This window comes from Sciurus carolinensis, chromosome 6, assembly GCF_902686445.1.
Source record: "Sciurus carolinensis chromosome 6, mSciCar1.2, whole genome shotgun sequence".
NCBI classification, from domain to species: Eukaryota; Metazoa; Chordata; class Mammalia; order Rodentia; family Sciuridae; genus Sciurus; species Sciurus carolinensis.
The window spans coordinates 139144334-139159360 of NC_062218.1; the positions used below are offsets into that span (position 1 = coordinate 139144334).

Sequence of the window (15027 nt, forward strand, 5' to 3'; positions counted from 1 at the left end):
TGGCTAAGTGCCCCTGGGTTCAATCCCTAGTACTAAAAATAAATAAATACATACATACATACATAAAAAAAAATTTAAAAAATCTAGGGATCAATTATTTAAAAATAACTACTGCTTCTCTTCACTGTGGGGCTATAATAATTAGGTTATCTACATTACTTATTGCTCAAGCCAGAACACCAAGAGTGAATGAAAGAGGAGGCTACTGACATCACTGTGGGGGGGAAGGTGGAAACTGGACAAGCAGTCACTCTGTTAATAATAGACTCGGACTTCTGAGAGCCTGCTGCTGCTCCAGATGTGCAGAGGAAGAGGCTGGGGAGGAGGCAGTAAAAACAGCCAAGACTTCTGGGTGCCTTATCTTTCCAAGGGGGAAACTTGGTTCTGTCTATCAAATGCCTTTGATTTTTTATAGACATTTTGCTCTGGCTTTCCCATTCTGCCTCTAGAAATGAACTCTAAGGAGAAAGATCATGAATGTGTTAACAGTATTGGCTACTAGGGAGAGGGCTTGGTTAAATAAAGTACAGTGGATTCAGATGGAATAGTATTGGCCATTGACTGTTGCTGATTTTTTTTTTTGGTGCTGGGGATTGAACCCAGCGCCTTGTGCTTACAAGACAAGCACTCTACCGACTGAGCTATCTCCCCAGCCCCTGTTGCTGATTTTTTTTTTTTTTTTTTTCCCGGTACTGGGGATCGAACTCAGGGCCTTGTGCTTGCAAGGCAAGCACTCTACCAGCTGAGCTATCTCCCCAGCCCTCCTGTTGCTGATTTTTAAAATATATGCAGCAATATGCATAGAGTACTAACTTTTAAATGCTATAGATCTACTTTTATATATACACAGAAAAACAATTATAATATATGCAATTAGGCTATAGGTTTTCTTTTTTCTAGTTTCTGTAAAAGAATATGCATTACTTATGAAACAAACAAAAAATTATATTTATAAGAAAATGGGTTCACACTAAGATCAGGGACTATCACTCTAATCTGGAGAAGCAGCTGAGTTAGGCAGGGTTCTGGCTCAGGGGTCTCGGTTGCTTCCACTCAGGTTCTCTCTCCTTTTTTCTCCTGCAGAGCAGTTGCCAGCAAGTTCACCACAGTCCCCTGCTAGTGTCCATTGGAAGCTTAAGCTCACAAGCAGACCAGGCACCAGGCAGAAGCATTCCCTGGAAACTGAGTTTTGGGACGGGGGATGGATTCAGGGAGAGAGCTAAGACCAAAAGCCCCCACGCAGCACAGTGAAGTTTCTCATTGTAATACTTAATAAACATCTGTTGAACGAGTGAATAAATTGTGATCACACCAAGCCATGCTCATGTCTGGCTGGGTTTCCCAAGTAGTCCATAATGTACTCAGAATATAAACGAAATCCCACACTTGAGCCAGGAACCCTGCAGCTCCTGACAACTGTATTCTGAAGCAAGGCCTGGACCACTAGACAAAAGCTACCTGTTTTACTGGTAAGTTGCAGGGGAAATTTCTGGACTGGGTCCTAGCGGATTTTAAATGATAATAAGGTTAGACTTTGGAGTCAGGCAAGACTGAGTTCGAATCAAACCAATGCCACTACCCTCGGAAACTACCCTTGGAAAGGTTCAGGAGTTTCATTTTCCTCCAGTAGAAACAGGAAACAATCAAGCATAGAAGAGTTCATCATCATGCTCAGTATAGAGCAGGCACTCTAATCATTGCAATTTCAGTTTTGTACTTGTCAAGTTACCACTAAGGATTTTCTAGTTCAGATGCTGTTGTAATGGACCACACATCTGTGGGTGCAGCTAGGAATGGAAAAGTTGGTGCTCTTACTCTCAATCCACTTTTTACCCATCAGCTATAAAATAAGGGGGCTGGATTTTCAGTTTGTGGTGTCTCTGTCCAACCTTGGGACATAGAGCTTTTGTCAGGGTGGATGGAGCAGGCAGAAGAGACTGGAGCCAGGTTCTGGGTCAGGCCAGTGGATGCTGGGATCAAGACCCAGTCAATGGGGACAACACAGATTGCCTCAGTAGGGACAATGTAGTCTTAGGAATCATTAGGGGAAATGAATTGGGGGTTGTCCAGCCTCTCTGAGAAGCCATTTCTAGACCTAAGCTTCCTAGTCAAAGAAGCTGGGCAGAAGCTGAGTAGCCAAGAGACCTTACGAACCCCTCCCCATGATCATTCAACAAATATTTATTGAGTACTGCTGAGCATATGCCACTCTGGATACATGCTCAGACACAACAGAGTGTACGGAGCACAATAGAGATATAGAGATGCCAGCCCTGGGTTTCTCCCAGGACACTCTCTAATCTTGGTCCCATTTTATAGATAATAAATGGAGACACTTAGCATTCAGGTCTCTTTCCCAGCAAGATCATAAACTGCTCCCTCTGGGTCAATTCCACTAGTTTGCTGGGAGACTTTCTTCAGAAGTCATTCGCCTATCTGGCCTCTGTTTTCCCCCTGTAACTTGAAAGGATTGATCAGGGTGGTCTGTAAGTCCCTTTCCATTCTGAGGAGCCTACTACTCACATAGGAAATACCATGAAGACCAGCATCCACTCTCAAATCTCATCCTGAAACTCCTCAAAGTCTTACTCCTAAAGGGTGGATGTAGAGGGGCCCAGAGTCTAAACTCAATCAAACCAGCTGGACCCTGCCAGGAGCCTGCCCCACTCCCAGACTGCCAGGGCCAGACATCACTTTGAGCAGATTCTCAGGGAAGCCCAGCTAATGGTGGCCTGGGGTCTCACCTGGGCATCTTCCCGGGCCTGATCTCGGTCTTCTCCTCCTTCCTCACGGTTTCCCTGCAAAAGGACCAGTGAGAAAAGTCAGTCCCCCCAAATGCACCCATCCCTGTCCTTTAGCACCCCCAGTTCCCGCCTACATTCCACCTTCCCAAACCACTGTCCTTATCTGTAGCACAGGGACAGTAATCCCGCCTTCTAGGGTGGTCCATGGTGGCACTTAGACCCATGCCTCACACAGTGAGCTTTCAATGCCCGTAAGTGAGGGCCCAGCACTTAGGTTATGAGGAGTTCAAGGGATGGTGCAGGAAGCTCCCGGGGAACATCACAAGAGAGTGTCACCCATGTGACCTTGTCCCGTGAGCTGCGGGTTCCAAAAGCCAGGTTGATGGCCATTAAGGAGGGATGCCTGGAGAAGGTGGCACCAAGCCAGCTTCGAAAAGTGAACAACCATGGTAGGTGGTGGGGCATTGCGAAGGCAAGGGGGAGACATCCTCTCTTGCCCTCAGCAATGCTTCCCCTCTTCCCAGGCTCCATGAATCCACTCACCGTGGCCAGAGAGATGAGGATCCTCTTAAAGTGGCCAGATGTGTCTGAGCTCAGAGCATCCTCCAGGGACTTGTGATAGTCTGAGAACAGAAAAAGGGGGTGTGGGCAGCTGCTGGCCAAGAAATTCAAACTTGGGCCTGGACAGTGTTGGCAGGGAGAGGCAGGGATGAAAGGGTGTGTAGTCAACTCTTGGGGGCCTCCAGCCATCCTTCTGCTGATTTCGTCAGACAACTGGTATTCCCATCAATCCCGCCCTCCTCTGCACCCTTCTGCCACACTCTGGTTGAGGTCACAAAGTATCTCACCTCTGTCCTTTAAAACCTCCTAAAGACCCTCCCTGTTTTCTTGCTCTCTAGACCCAAAAGCACAACTCTGACCACATCACTCACTACTCAAAAATCACACACTACTCAAAAATTCTACCATCTTTAAACTGTTTATAAGAGAAGAACTGTCTACAGCTCTTCATAATGAAAATACAGGGCCACTTGTATAAACATTAAGAATTTGAAGATAGGGGCCTGGGATTGTGGCTCAGTGGTAGAATGCTCGCCTAGCATGCCTGAGGCCCTGGGTTTGATCCTCAGCACCACATAAAAATAAAATAAAGGTATTATTTGTGTTCATCTACAACTAAAAAAAAAAAAAAAAAAAATATATATATATATATATAATATATATATATTTATATTATATATATATAATATAAATATATATATATAATATATTATATATATATTATATATATATATATATATATATATAAAGAATTTAAAGATAGGAACAGGATAGCGTGCATTTGAGTGGAAGACCCCCTCTGAGCATGGGCCCTGGACAGCTGCTCAGGCCACACAACCATGAAGTCTCTCCTCCTCTCATTAGTGGGCTCGGATGCTCTCTCTTCTCACCTCCTTCCAAACTCTCTTCTACTGCCAGGACTTTGTCCTACTGGGACACCTCTGTCTTTCTTCAGACGGGGCTGGGCACACCCACAGGGCTTATTGAAGCCTCATGGACTGAGAAAAAGGAGATAGGCTGGAGCTGTGGTGGAGTTGGAGGCTGAGGTTGAGAGCAGGGGCCCTGGCCTTTCTCTTGCCTGCCTCCCAGCAGCACTAGGCCCTGTTCCCCAAACTTACCCTCCTTGTAGGCCTCATTGATGGCCCGGATTTCAGCATTGTTCCGAGTGGCCAGGATTTCGATCAGAGCCTTTTCATCTGTGCCAGCTCCCTGGAACATCCAGGCAAAGACCATCTTGGCCACAGTCCTGACCTCTGGGCTTAGGAGGACCACCTGTGTCCCCACCAGACCCAGCACAGACTAGACCCCAGCCCTTTGGTGTCCACACTATACCTCCATGGCCTTCTTCAACTGCTTGGCATCATAATGGGCTGGTGGCATCATGAGCCCCAGAATCAGCCTCGCCAGGTCTCCAGAGATCTCAGATTTCAGGTCAGCCATCAAGTCCTGCAAAGGGGCAGGGCCAAGGTCATGACAACATCAACACTTACTCACACATTACCCAGGACAGGGAGAAGATAGGAAATGAGGACACGATCTCCCTGTGAGAAAGTCATGGGGGCCTGTCTGTCTTTGCTGATAATGAATCAATCACTCTATCTATCTATCTATCTATCTATCTATCTATCTATCTATCTACCTATCTATCTACCTATCTATTTGGTACTGGGGATTGAACCCAAGGGTGCTCTACCACTGAGCTACATGCCCAGCCCCTTTTAGTTTTTATTTTGAAAAAGGGTCTTGCCAAGTTGCTCAGGCTGGCCTCAAACTTGTGATTCTCCTGGCTCAGCCTCCTGAATTGCTAGGATTACAGGCATGAACCAATGTACCTGGCTTGCATTTATTATTTAGATGAAAGCAAAGAGAGTGGGAGAAAAAGAACCAAGAGGCAGACCTGCTCTCCTTGGAGGCAATGCTGCAGGACACCACTTCCATCCTGGGGGAAACTCATCAGTCTAGGCCAGGTGCCACCAAGGTGCAATAATCACTGACACTCAGTCTTGGGGCCCTGATGCCAGTTCTCTCTCTGCACAGAGGAACTTCAAGTCCCCTAAAGCACCATCTGAAAACAGTTCATATCCCTGGTCCTGGCCCCACGCTGAGCTTCTGCCTCTGCTGTGCCATCTTGCACAAGTGTCACTGATAGCAAGGAACTGGGGAACCAAGAGGCGTGTCTGTGGCAGCCCGAACCCAGTACTGGAGACGTTCCAAAATCACCTGACCACATGAGGTCCCATTGCCATGAAGACATTTGTGCCCAACCATGCAGAGCTGAGCGTGACGGGAGGTGAGCTTCGGGGGAGGTGGATGGGGGGCCTGGGGTTCAGGAGCAGGCTCTTACCCGGCCAAAGTGAGACTTGAAGGTCTGCCGGATCTGCTGGCGTTGGGCATTGCTGCGATGTGTGATGATATCAATGATGGTATCTTCGTCGGTTCCTGAGTCATCAAAGCCACATGCCTCAGAGGAAGGCTTGTGACCCAGCTACCCCATGTCCCCCCAGTGATGGTCCCCATCTGGGGAGCAATCTGGCTAGGGAGTCATGTGCTCCTGAGCCCCTGCAGGCACCTTGCTCTGGCTCAGGCCACTGACTTCCCCTGGATTCCTCCCAGCTTCCTTCTGTCATGTCACTGGTTGAGAAAAAGGGACACCTAGGAGGGGGAAAGCACTGGGTTGGAGTCAGGGACTCGGTGTTCTAATCTTGGCTCAGACAGTGCCATCAACCTCAGATCTGGTGCAGGACTCTATGTTCCAAAGCATTTTTACATCCATCGTCTTACAGACCTAGGTATGCTTGGTGGATGTTAGTCCCATGAGACAAATAGAAATGAGGCCCAGGAAAGGGGGACTTACCCCAAAGCTCCCTGAGAGTTGTTGTTGAGAGAAAGATGATAGAAGCCAAAGCCGCTACTCTGTCCCCAGCTGGGCTTTCTGAGCACAGGCCCAGCTGGGTGCCGTGGGCTCTTTGCACAGCTGGCAAATGCCAGCCTGGAAGAGCTGACCAGCAGGGGGTGCTCTCGTTCCAGGACTGGGATCCTCAGCTACAGGGTCAATGGCCCTCATTTTACCCAGAACAGTTGAAGGACTTGACTAAGTCACATGGTGAGTCAGCAACAAATCCAGAGCACAAATCCAGGTTTTATGGCCTAATACTTTCACACAAGTATATTGCTCCCAAGGGCCTGGGGGGCACCCTGGTCCAGGGAAGACTCCCGTCAAGTTCCTTACAAACCCTCGTGTCCCTCATGCCCTTCCTTCCTACACTGAAGGAGCTGGGAGGCTCCCCGGTAGGGTGAAGACTCGGCCTCCTCATTATATGGACACTAGCTGGAGGTCCCCTCCCTCTGTCCTGCCCAGCGCATTGCCAAACCTGCCACATTGTTGCCCCTCAGAGAGGCCAATCCTGCCCCTCATGTGCTCCTTACCAAGTCCCTTCATGGCTTTCCGCAGGGCTTTGGCATCTGCGTCAGGGTTGAAGTCATCTGCTGGGCGCACGGTTCCCTTTAGCTGTGAGAAGCAGAAAGAGCATGAGTAGGTGTCTAGGGGCCCCGGGGCCAGGCCAAGAGAGGAGCATGCGAACAGGGGAAGCTTTCCCCACGAGTCCAAACCAAGCAGCGCTGGGGAAGGAGGCAGGGGGAAGGCACAGCAGACAGACCCTGCACCAGAGCTGAGAGACAGAGGAGGAGAGAGGCGGTCTCAGGCCTGGAGCAGGGCAAGAGCTGGTTGAGGGAAAAGGAGCTGGCTTCTGCTATAGGACTCACCCTGACCCAGCTTCCTGTGGCTGCTTACTCCATTGGGGGCCCCCAGTCCTTCAGAATGCCACCCTGTCTCTAGGGCCCTGATGCCCGTTAGGGTCACTGCCCCTAAAAAGGCAGCCAAAATGTTCTGAAATATTATAACAGAGTTTCCCAAATTTCAGTTGCTCCCAAGTGAACTTCACACTATTTTCTACATCTGCATAGACCCTGTGATAGTCTTAATATTTTTCCTAATTCAACTTCTTTTCGGTTTTACTTAAACACATTCGTTTTGTTCTTGGTTTTGGTGCTGGGGGTGGAACCCAGGGTCTCCCACATGCTATGCACATGTTCTACCACTGAGCTACTCAGGCCCAACCCATTAATTCTGAAGTGCATTTGAATACACGTAAGGGCAAGGATTGTTGTCTACTTTGTCTTTGTCCTTGGATATATCCTGTTGTGCCCACGATAGTGCCTGACTAATAATAGGCATCAAAAGATATTTGTTAAATGAATTAATGGATGAAAACAACTTATATTACTATCATGAATTAGGAAGTCAGTATCACGTGTTATAAAAAGCCAATAACCCATGAAAATGTAATAAAAACAAAAAACACATTAACTCTGACCAAATTTCACAAGATATCATCGCTTGCCAAAAGCTCTGAACTTAGAACCAGCTCCCTCCACTCTTTTTTGGTTTTTTTTTTTTGGTACTGGGGATTAAACCCAAGGATACTTTACTCCTGAGTTACATTCCCAGCCCTTTTTACTTTTCATATTTTGAGACAAGGTCTTGCTAAGTTGCCGAGACTGGCCTGTAACTTGGGATCCTCCTGTCTTGGTCTCCTGGGTCACTGGGATTACAGGCATGTGCCACCGTACTTGGCCCTTTACTCTGTGAAAAAGGACAGTCAATTAGCACTGAGACTCAGCTGGCACCAAGCTGAGACTATTTCTTTGACATAATCAGAAAGGTGGATGGAACTGAAGAGGAGTCACTTTCCCACTTTGTGGGGTTGAGTGTCTCTTAATGCCATGGAGGGCCCTCCATCCTGCCAAACAAAGGTCTTTCTTATATAACTTAAGATCATCTACATCAATATTCTTGCCTTATAACAAGAACAGCAGAGCTCAAGAGCCCTTAGGCCACCAAGACAGCCATGTCTAACTCTCATTTTAAAGATGCAAAGACCCAGAGAGAGGTGGGTACTTGCCAAAAGTAGCACAACCAGTAACAGATAGAATCCAAGGTTTCAAATTTTTGTGTGGGCCAAGCATTGCTGGTCTCTGGAATGGTTTGTCCCAAGTTCTTCTGTGAAACCTTTCATCCCTGTCCTTTGTGAACCCCAGGTCTGAGGATGCTCAGAGCACAGCCTCGACTTCTTCAGTGCACCCAGGGGATCCATCTGTTCTCGGTGTGTATGTCTGGGAAGCCCAGCTACTGGACCCAGGATGGGACAGGAACCCCATGGAACCAGCCAGGTCTCCGCCTGAGCAAGCCCTGTTAGCAGTGAGTGGGCCAGAATACTTCCCAGTGTGTTAGAAGTTAATGCAGGACACAGGTGCCCCCTCCAGAATGTCCCCCCACCAATCCATCACTCCAAGGGAGAAAAAGCTGCAGTTGTGAGAATCTGTCTCAGGTTGGCCACCAGGGGGCAGCTGGGTGCCAACCAGAGCAGCAGGAAGGTGCAAGCAGAAGAGTCGAAGCTGGTGGTCAAGAGGTCAAGCAGGAGGTGGGGAGGGTCTGACCTCTACTCGGGACACTGCACTAAGTTCCCACATCTGATAGGCCACCTGCGCTGCCTCCGGGAAGAACTGGCCAGCAGCACTGGAATGGAGGGGGTTGAGGAGGGTTGAGGAGGGGAAGGAGGGAATGTCATTATGGGTAATGCTCCACACACACAACACACACCAACTCACACCAACACACATACACACACGCGCGTGCACGCACACACACACACACACACACACACACACACACCTCAACACACACACCTGTGGCTTTACTTTCTCTTCAGCCAGAGCCCTTCCTCCATTCCTGAGCATCTTCATCCTCTCTTGAGCTGCCCTCCAGCTCCCTGAAACACTGGCTTCTCTAGAAGCTTTCTTGGCCGCAGGCTCAAGTGGGGAGGATTTCTCCCTTTCTTCTTAATAACATAAGTGACTTCTGTCTCAAACCCTCAAATCCCTTGGCCCTCTCAAAGGCCAAGGAGTGGGATATAGTGTCTTTACAGCTCCTGCTAAGTACTGATGTATCAGGGGTCAGTCAATGCCTTAAATCAGCAGCCCCCATGGCACTTACCAAAGTTAGCAGGAGGCTCTTGTATCCCTTCCTTCCTTAATGAATATTTTTTGGGGAGGGTATAGTGCATGCTGGGGATTGAACCCAGGGGTGCTCTATCATTGAGCTACACACCAGCCCTTTTGATTTTCTATTCTGAGACAAAGTCTCACGTGTTGCTCAGGCTGGCCTTGAATTTGCCATCCTCCTGCTTCAGCCTCACAAATTGCTGGGATTACAGGCATGTGCCACCATGCCTAGATGTTTAATTGATTCTTAAAGACCTCAGAGAAGAAAAATCAGAGCACCCACAATTCTCTTTCTTCAAATTTGTAAAGCCAAGGCCCAACTTAACATTAGAGGATGAAGCCCCGGGTCCTTCCCATCTCTCTGCTTCATTTTTCTCTTCAATGTGCCACAGAAGTGTGAACTCAGTTATATAAACAAACCAGGTGGTTCCTTCTTGTCTCCAGGCCTTTCTACATTTGAGTTCTTCCACCCAAAACACTCTCCCTCCTTTCACCTGGGATTGCAGGTGAGCACCACTGCACCTGGATGGATCCCCATATTCTGATTCCTGGTCCAAACTCCAGATTGACTTTCCAAGTTCACAAGAACAGAGACATCTCCACGGACGAGAGACCACATTCACGTTCAGACACACAGATCCTCACCCAGACCCACAAGCACAACAGCCATCAACAGAGGCCACCTTTCACCTGCATGGTGCTCCTGGCTCAGAGGGAGCCCCAGCTCGTCCAATTCATCCACCGGGATGAAAGCCAGGAGAGTCCCAGGCCACTCCCTCCGGCCTGACCCAAGAAGCCACTTACTCATCATCTCCCCCGCACAGCTTCAGCAGAGCCTTCTTGTACTCGCCAGAGGTGTCGTTCTGGGAAGAAAGAGAAATAAAGGTGACCTCTCACCCAGCCCTGGGTTCTTCTCAGACAGAAGGGAAAGTTCTGCATAGCCCAAAAGAGTGGAGGGCTACACGCGCATTCACATTGGAACGAAAGAATGTTGAGGTGGCCTGGACCACCTAACAGGGTGTGCTGGTCAATATTTAAAAATAAGCCTCTCTGGGAAAAAGAAAAGAAAAGAAAAGAAGAAAGAAAGAAAGAAAGAAAAGTAGGAAGGAAGAAGGTATTTGCCAATTTCTGTGGTGTAAATACTTCCAACAATGGAGATTTCTAGCTGTCAGAGGCCAGTGTGAGAGAGCCTTAGCATACCACCGTGAGTCCCTATCCAGCCCTTCTAAGGGAAATATTTCATGGAACTAGGGTTCCATGAACAAAAATACTGGGAAATGCTAAAAGTCAACTCTATGTCTGATAGATGCATATATTGATAAACATGACATACTCTATATCCTGCCTGGGGTTTCTTAATGAACTTCAAAATATTAAAGGTTGTGAGAATTTCTGGGGTAAAGATCCTGGTTTAACTTTGCACAAAATTTGGAAACGTACTTAGGAACACAAGTGGGATCTGGTTCCCTGTTATCATAAAACTTTGCTCAAAACAAAACAAAACAAGGACCCCCCCCCCCAATTTTATATCTGTCTCTTGACGAAGGCTCATGAGCTGGACACCTCACAAGCATCTCCAACGGTCTGGCCCATGGCCAAGGGGTTCCTCAATTAACTCTGATTTGTTCTTCAATGGCTCCCATCTTCTAGCAGACTGTGAATTCTCTTTGCCTCTGGGGCAGAGTCCTTATCCTTAAACCTAATCATGTGCCCTCCAAGATCCCCCTCTGCCTTCCTTTTCAGCCTTACTTCTCACAAGCATCCCTGACACTTGAGTTCCCTTGAAAATGCCCGAAGACACGGGCTCCTGGAATTTCCAAGAGACTCCCAGCTTTCTCATGGTTCCTAAGCCCTCTGTCTTGGCAGAAGCACTCTGCTCCTCTCTTCACCCCCATCAGGTCTGCTGACCTTGATCATGCTGTAGAGGGACTTCTCATACTTGGTCCGGAAGATCTCCCGAATGTCAAGCATGTCCAGCTCACTCCGGGTGACCATGATTCGGATCAGGGTGTTGTCGCGAGTTCCCAGGCCCTGGAAGACAAGTAGGTTTGAGAAACAGGGTCTTGAGAGAAGGTTATGGTGCTGACAGCCCCCAGTTTAGGTACCAGTAAAGAATAAAAGGCAGACATTGATGTTCCCTCTGAAGGTCCCTGTGTATCCCTTCTTGCTTTTTATAAAGCTTGTCTTCTTCCTGCTTACATCACTTTCATTCTCGATTTTCCTTATAATTTTACCATAACTTTGTAACTCTAAGTAATACACTTAGATGTGTACATTTTGGAAATTTGCAAATACACCACTATGTATTTATGTTTCCATGCTCCTCTGGATGGACATGGGATCATAGTCCATTTTTTCCTAATACAGATGATAATGTCGTGAGCATCCTTAGGAGCATGTGTGCAGGCAAATATCTCTCCAGAACTGAGCTGCCCAACCTCACTATGGCGCACTGGCAGACGGAGCATGGTGGACAGTCCTGTCTGGGTTGGCCAAGCAGAGCCAGGAAAGCCTGAGCTCCTGGGCCTTGGGCCTCTGGCAGCCAATGACTGCCTTCATTTACTCTAGTGTGCCATGGAAACAGCCTCAGTTTCTTGTGAAAACCTGTGAGATATTGTTCTCAGGAACACACCCAGAGGGGACTTGCTGGGTCATAAGGAGTCATGGCAGATGACGTCAAAGTGTTTCCCAAAGTGTTTTTAAGTGTTCTTACCTATGCACACTGCATATGAACATTCTGGTTGATCATTATTTTTTAAAAGTGTGGGCTGCTGACCCATACGATTGGACGGACTAGGTGCTGTCTGCCACCATACCCTATGACTATTGCGAGGTCAGGGCAGGTATACCAGTGGCAGGATGTGTGAGCAGGTATTGTCCCAGGCTCTGGAGCTCACCTGGGACAGAGTGCCATAACCAAGTCAGGCCCATAGCTGATCCCTGAAGGGTTGTCTTTGGTCAGTGGATGTTAAAGACTTGCCAGAGTTCCAACAATCCTGTGGGGGTAAGCAGAGGCCCCCTCCCTCAACCTCATTCGTAGCAACCCACCACACACCTTCATGGCCTTGAAGAGCCTTTCAGCAAAATACTCCGGGGTGCTGCGGATACATTTCACTGGAAGAGGGAGGAAGAGGGAGAGTTATTCTGGCTGCCTCAGAATGCAGAAGGGATGGCCTGAGCCCTTCTAGCTTTCCTTGACTTAGGAGCCACCTAGCTCAAAGGCAGGAAGAACCCTGGCTCCTGATAGCCCTTAGCCCCAGAGCACCTCAGATCTACTTGCCTTTATCACAAACTCAGGGGATAAAGAAATCAGGAAATGAGCCTGTTGAAATGTGAGTAGCTCATCTCAAAGGCCCACTTCATCTTTCTTGTCTTTTCAGGTTTCACAGGGAACTGGGCCAGGTCAGTGGGTAGAGTCTGGGGTGGAGGTGGAAAAGGTGCTTCTTTAGATTCTGCTACACCAGAAAGGTACTGGCAGACAAATACTTCGGATTTTGCTGGTAAGAGTGTTCTAGAACACTCTGTCTATGTCACACAGGGCTGGAGGGGGCAGCTCTGGGTGGAAGATGAGGCCTCCTCCACAGAATACAAACACAGTTTATTGTTGACTCAGTTGCACTGACTCTTGGAACATCAAACTTGCAAATGACTGGGGTCAGGCAGCATATCTGCCCTCTCCCATTTAATAGATGGAGGAAGTGAGGCCCAGCAAGGTAAGTTACCTGCCCACCCAGGTCAACAGCAAATTTGGGAGAAGCCCTGCTTTTTCTTTTGGTACTGGGAATTTAGCCTATTGCACTTAATCACTGAGCCATATCCTCAACCCTTTTTATTTTTTATTTTGAGATAGGGTCTTGCTAAGTTGCTTAGGGCCTCGCTATCTGGCTGAAGCTGGCTTCAGACTTGCGATTCTCCTGCCTCAGCTTCCTGAGCTACTGGGATTACAGGTGTGCACCACCATGCCTGGCTATAAGCCTTGGGTTTGAATCTAGACTCCATCATTGATTGGTCAGCTCCTGGCATCCCATCTTCAGAGCATCCTGAATTCATTATCAAACTACCCGTTGGCATGTGAGTCAGCCTCTGTGACAATCAGTTTCCTCATGGAGATAACGATATGCCTACTCAGTGTGGTGTGTGGTACAACAGACCCTCCACATAAGCCTCCCAACCGAAAGCTCAGCACTTTCTCCCTCTGGTATTGGAGGTCAGTACCTGAGATTCAACTTGCTTGCCTTTCTTGCCTCAGCCATGCTGCCCTGGCTACACCTTTAGAATCCATGGCTCATCCATTTTTCTCCTTCTCAACTACCATATAATTTCTCTTTTCCATGACTCATCCCTGGGCTGGTATCCCAGAATCCCTCGAAGGTCCTGGGAATATACCATGAGGACCTACCCACGGCCAGCATTAGCTTCTCAAAGTCCCCAGACAGCTCCCCTCGGATGCTGGCTTCAATTGGCTTCCCCGTGGTCTTCAGATACTCATCGAACACTGAGTGAGACAGAGACAGGATGTCTGAGAGTGTCCCCTCACACAGAGAAGAAACAGGGACTTCAAAAGGGCAGACTGCAGTAGGGGGCAGCTGCAGGTCTTCTCTGGAGCTTACCCAATCGGAGATGCTGCTTGCTGCGATTTCCCAAGATGTAAATGAACTGGGCCTCATCTGTTCCCCATTTCAGTTCCCCTGCCTCATACAGGTCCTAAAGGGGAAGAGGTGGGACTTAACTCAAAGAAGAAACCTGAGGGGACAGGACATACTGGCCAAGTCACTCAGAACTATTCCTGATCCCTGAACATGTCAGTAACTAGTGGCCTTTGGATTCTGCATAAACCTAGAGGCCTTCCTTCCTTTCTGGGGAAGCTTCTACTCAACCTCATGCCCCAGATTAAAGGTTCCATTCTTTCTCAAAGTACTTCCTGATGTCCTTGCAGGGGTCTTTTCCCCTCTTCAAGGCTTCTGTATCACTGTGCATTATGATCTGCTCATAGATCTGTCTCCTAACCGTTGCTCTCCTCCCAACAAGAATGTCACAGTAGTCTCTTTAGCTGTCCCTATACTCACAATGACATAGGGTGGGTGCTTAAAATGTCTGCAGTATGGTATATGGATAGAGAAGGTGTTTGTGGGATCAACATGAGCCCGTCTTTCCCAGTACTGTCTGATTTTGTTCATTAGTGATTACCCAAGGCTTGGCAAGAGTGCCCAGCACACAGTAGGTATTTTACTTCAATAAACATGAAATAAATGAATGACTAAACAATGAAACCTCCAAAATGCATCCCATGAATTTTACATGTTATGTACCTTTGAAAGATAACTTAGACCTTTTCTTCAACAAAGTGCCAAATGCTGAGGAATTTATGGTATTTGATACACATGACTTCACCTCCAGCCTTTCCCAGGGCCCCTGACCTCTCCCCTCTCTCAAGGCCCCTTTGCTGTGCCTTGGGGACCTCATCAGTGCCTGTTTACCTGGACATCCTGTTGTACCAAGTCCTCGCTCACTACATCGTCCTCCTCCCTGGTTCCCTGGACAGAGAGACAAGAAATATATTTCAAATGCTCCAGAGCCAGGAGAAGGGCCTGGGTGATGATGGAGGACACGGGGAAGGCTGGGGGACCCTCGTGGTCCAGAGATATCCAGGAGCAGTGACTAG

The 15027-nt window shown here is 48.1% G+C and overlaps 1 protein-coding gene across 2 annotated transcripts in view; it reads right to left on the reverse strand.

The window, feature by feature from the left end:
* The window catches only part of Anxa6 (annexin A6), a 50573-nt gene that overhangs the window by 12388 nt on the left and 23158 nt on the right, over positions 1-15027 (reverse strand). For both annotated transcript variants that reach the window (XM_047555674.1, XM_047555673.1), the window contains exons 8-20: positions 14843-14899; positions 13976-14069; positions 13765-13860; positions 12421-12479; positions 11274-11396; positions 10170-10228; positions 8802-8880; positions 6732-6813; positions 5650-5744; positions 4638-4751; positions 4424-4514; positions 3288-3367; positions 2745-2798 (exon numbers count right to left, since the gene is read on the reverse strand). In XM_047555674.1, coding sequence (XP_047411630.1) covers positions 2745-2798; positions 3288-3367; positions 4424-4514; positions 4638-4751; positions 5650-5744; positions 6732-6813; positions 8802-8880; positions 10170-10228; positions 11274-11396; positions 12421-12479; positions 13765-13860; positions 13976-14069; positions 14843-14899 — 1083 coding nt within the window. The remainder of the gene's footprint in view (positions 1-2744; positions 2799-3287; positions 3368-4423; positions 4515-4637; positions 4752-5649; positions 5745-6731; positions 6814-8801; positions 8881-10169; positions 10229-11273; positions 11397-12420; positions 12480-13764; positions 13861-13975; positions 14070-14842; positions 14900-15027) is intronic.